The following is a 4,070-nucleotide window of genomic DNA, read 5'->3' as shown; positions in this document are numbered from 1 at the left end:
TTTAATATGATATTTGTTGTGAATGAATACTCTTTTAACAAAAAGATAAATTTAAATATTATGTCATGATAGATATAAAATTATTTAAATTTATATATATAACCTATTTTGTGATTAATGCTGAAATAATTTAATGATGTAAAAATAAAAAGTTAATTTTTTTATTTATTTTAAAACATTTCACTTTCGATGTTATTACCACCTAATCTTGTAATGGGTAAAAGATAAATCCATATCAAAATCCAGGTTCAACAGAATTGAATTAACATTATCCGCACATGCGTTTAAATCCAATGTTATCTTGATTGACCTGTTACAGTGTAGATCATTGAGTTAGTCATCGTTTTTTTTTTTTTTTGGTTAACAATCTTGCCGACTTCATTAAATACGGTTTGGGGGAGCGAACGTCCATTAAACAGTATTTTAAAATTAAATTTAAATGTATTATTTTGTTAATTTAGAATTTTTTTATTTAAAATGTGTTTTTAATATATAAATGGATTTAGTATTATAAATTTTTTTTAGAGCATTTATTATGTAGAGTTTATAATTCAAATTTGTGATTCCAATAACCCTGTGTTATATATGGCAAAATTGACTACATAATATGTTTGGAAAAAGAACAAAACATAAAAGTTTAGAGTATGGAGTTTTAAAACATAGTTTTGTATATTTGGTAATACAATTTGTGGGTTTAATATACATTAATGTTTTATACTTCATTATCTCTCTCTTTGTATGTATATATATATATATATATATATATATATATATATAAAACAAAAAAAACTCTTATCTGATATTTTCATCATTTCTATTATCTTGCATCGATTTGAGATTTAAGGTTGCATTAGCTCTAATTTTAAAAGATAGAGTTAATCCAAAAGAAAATTATAACTCATAATCTTAATATCAAAAGTAATACCCCATATCTTATCCTAGTGAGCCCTTCTCTTATTGATTGCACTACCATGGTTAGGTACTTAATAGACAAGAACAAGATAAACACCAATAAGAGGCTCTCCATCCAACCTTTACCATAACCACAAGGAACTAAAGAAGGGATGACATAAAAATGCAAATCTTAGCCAAATCATTAGAAAATACAAGAAATCATTGGTCAAACCTAATCTAGAAGATCAAATGTATGATTTAGTTCTCACTACCACAAAAAAGAAAATCAATATTAGGCATTGAAATATCGATTGAAATACCATCATCATGATACATCTCAAATTACCAAGACTTTTAAAATATACATTTAACTAAATTACAATTTTATTTTACCTCATTATTATTATTATTTCTTAAAAAAGTTAATATATGTGCTAAACATGTATACATTTAAAAAAATATATGAAAGATTCTTAAGTTCACCCCACTTTACCATGAAGATTTTTAAATTGTAAATACGTTTTTGATAATACCATGACTTACTAATACCATATGCCCAAAAACCATAACTCATATTCATATGACACATGTCCATAACACATTTTTGTTTCTAAATTAATCAAAGGGAGGATAGCTACTTTTGAGATAAATCTCAACTAAGTCTAGTCTAAAACATAATGAAAATTCCAACAAGATGAGGATTTTGGGTGCCCCAAGGGTTCTTGATGGCACTGAATCAAAAAAAAAAAAAAAAAAGATTCAAACACTCCAGTGATCTGATTTTTACAACAACAAAAAAATATCAGATTCTGTTATCCAAATTAATTTGTGGCATGAGTAAACAATGCCCAAAAAAATATTCTAAAATATTCCATGAAAGTTAAATCCCTACCATTCACCTAATAATTATTCATAATTAAATTAAAATGTAAAAAACTTATCCTAAAATAAACGTACTTATCCACATAAAGAAATTATAAAATAAAATAAAATATATATAATATTTCAATTATACATATTATTAATAAAATTTATTTATAAGTTAACAATAGCCCTAATAAAATAAAATAAATATCTATACTTAAAAATCTAAAAATAATATATTAATCAAAACATCGAAAAATATTATATACAACATTAATATATTATATATTAATATATATAACATTAACGTAGGTCAAACCAACAAACTAAATAAGTGAAAAATATTATACACAACATTAATATATTATATATTAATATATACAGCATTAATGTGTGTGAAACTAACAAACTATATCATGAAGAGTGACAACTTTAAAACTAGCTAAAAACATATTTGATGAATATGCGAAACCGTACTTTAATAGTGAAACCATTTTAATGAATATTAATTATAGTGATGCGTTACCGATGCTGTAAAGCCATATTCTATGAAGGAGTTGGGTAGCACCACCGTCTTTTCTCAATAGAATTCAACTCCATTGAAATATCATACAAATACACATGGCAATGCTTATAACTGGTTTTACTGTTCTTATTACGTCAGGCGAATGGTAGGTCAGGGACACATCATTTAGTATCAGCTCCAAATTACATAATATGCTATATTAATTTTATAGACCTACCAGCTAAGATGCCATTTATTATGGAGTCGTTGTGGTGGAGCATTTTGTCCACTACTTTGGCTCAGGTTGAATTTGCATATTTAGCCTTGTAATCACTCCAAAGCTCATCCACAGACTTGCCAGTGATGTCGTTGAAGAATCCCACGTTCCATCCATCGCGCAGTTTCGAATTCATCTTCGCAACGAAACCAGAAGTAACGGTGTCACAGTACTGGAGAAAGTAGGCAGTGGTATCGTAGCCCTGGTCCCACTTGTCACCGCTGCCGGGCTTAGGCCATGTAGAGGGGGCAAAGCCCGCAGTGAGGCGAACATAATCCGCAATGCCTTCGATTAGCCCTGACGGCACGTTGCCGTTGCCGTTGCCGTTCCACTGCCAGACGTGGGTCATCTCGTGGTACAGAACGCCTGTGATCTCAGTCTTTACATCGCCCTGATAATTGGCAACGTACTCGGCGCTCAAGTGGATTTGGTCGTTGCTCGTGTAGGCGACACCGCTCTTGCTTTCTACAAACAGAGTGACCGTCTGCACGTTCTTCCTGTCGGTCGAAGTTTGCTGGGCGAAGGTCTGCCAGATGAATTGCGAGGCGGCTTCCATTATCTGGGCGGCGTTGGCCCTCCCGATCTCGTTGTCGAATCTCTTCCCACCGTCGCTACTCTCGACAGAGTTGGTGACCACGAAGTCCACCGCGTGGGTGCCTCCCACGGCCAGTGCCACAAGAAGTAGAGCAACACATTTTGCCGCTGCCATATCCAGCGAGAACAACATTCAGCCAAATCAATCGTGAATGAGTAAAGTTTGGGAGAGGACTTGATTTCTATGTAGAAGGGATGGAGGAGAGGAGGTTTATATAGAGCGAAGGAAGGAAGGAAGGCAAGAAGACTAGATACATTCTGCCGCGTCTTTGAACTTTCAAACGACTCACTGCAATTTGCAATGCAACTCCTAATGCGATGGGGTCAATATGCAGAGTTGTACACGCAAACGCAAGTGGACTGGGCGAAACAATGGCAAGAGTGCTAGAGGGTATTAAATGTTTGTTTAGCTGCAAGCTCAATGCAGTTGTCTATAATGTGATTTTTTGGAAGTTGGGTTTTTCCGGCAAAAAAAAAGGCAGAAATTTATTGGAATCACAAGTTTGATAGCTAGTTTCTGCACCATCAAACCGTCCCAGGGGTTTTCCAGGGTGCTGAATCCAAATATGCAGTTAAAAAACTATTTTAACTGCAATAAATCAAGATTTAATCTCAATTTCTTTGGCCGGATTCCGTGAATCTCCAAAAAATCACACTATAAACAACTCCCAAGCTCAATAGCTATACATGTGTGATGACTTTCGAAACACTCGGTCTCCACCAAAAATAATTTTCCAAACACTCAGTCCTCACATAAAGTTATATAGCTATCGAGCTTAGACCTAAACAGTCATTTAATAGTCTTCTATAGTTGGCTCGTTAGCTCTCGCCGTCAGACTATGCAGAGTTGTACACGCAAACGCAAGTGGACTGGACGAAGCAATGACTATGATTTCGTACACTTGTTTCTAGATAATTGTACGAAGCAATGACTTT

At 33.2% G+C, this 4,070-nt stretch overlaps 1 protein-coding gene across 1 annotated transcript; it reads right to left on the bottom strand.

The window, feature by feature from the left end:
* Positions 1 to 2,386: 2,386 nt before the first annotated feature.
* On the bottom strand, positions 2,387 to 3,377 carry LOC149216549 (uncharacterized). Its single transcript, XM_089392802.1, has one exon. It carries the CDS (start codon positions 3,265 to 3,267, stop codon positions 2,563 to 2,565), a length of 705 nt encoding a protein of 234 aa, XP_089248928.1. The 5' UTR covers positions 3,268 to 3,377; the 3' UTR covers positions 2,387 to 2,562.
* Between the last annotated feature and the right edge of the window lie 693 nt (positions 3,378 to 4,070).

This window comes from Pinus tabuliformis, chromosome 1_1 (genome assembly GCF_031772625.1).
Source record: "Pinus tabuliformis cultivar Carrire ecotype Pingquan chromosome 1_1, CPIR1, whole genome shotgun sequence".
In the NCBI taxonomy this organism is placed as follows: Eukaryota; Viridiplantae; Streptophyta; class Pinopsida; order Pinales; family Pinaceae; genus Pinus; species Pinus tabuliformis.
This window is presented reverse-complemented; position numbering and strand designations above follow the sequence as displayed.

Bases quoted from the DNA above. Each gene is read 5' to 3' on its own strand.
- LOC149216549 (XM_089392802.1), bottom strand. From the start codon at position 3,267: ATGTTGTTCTCGCTGGATATGGCAGCGGCAAAATGTGTTGCTCTACTT.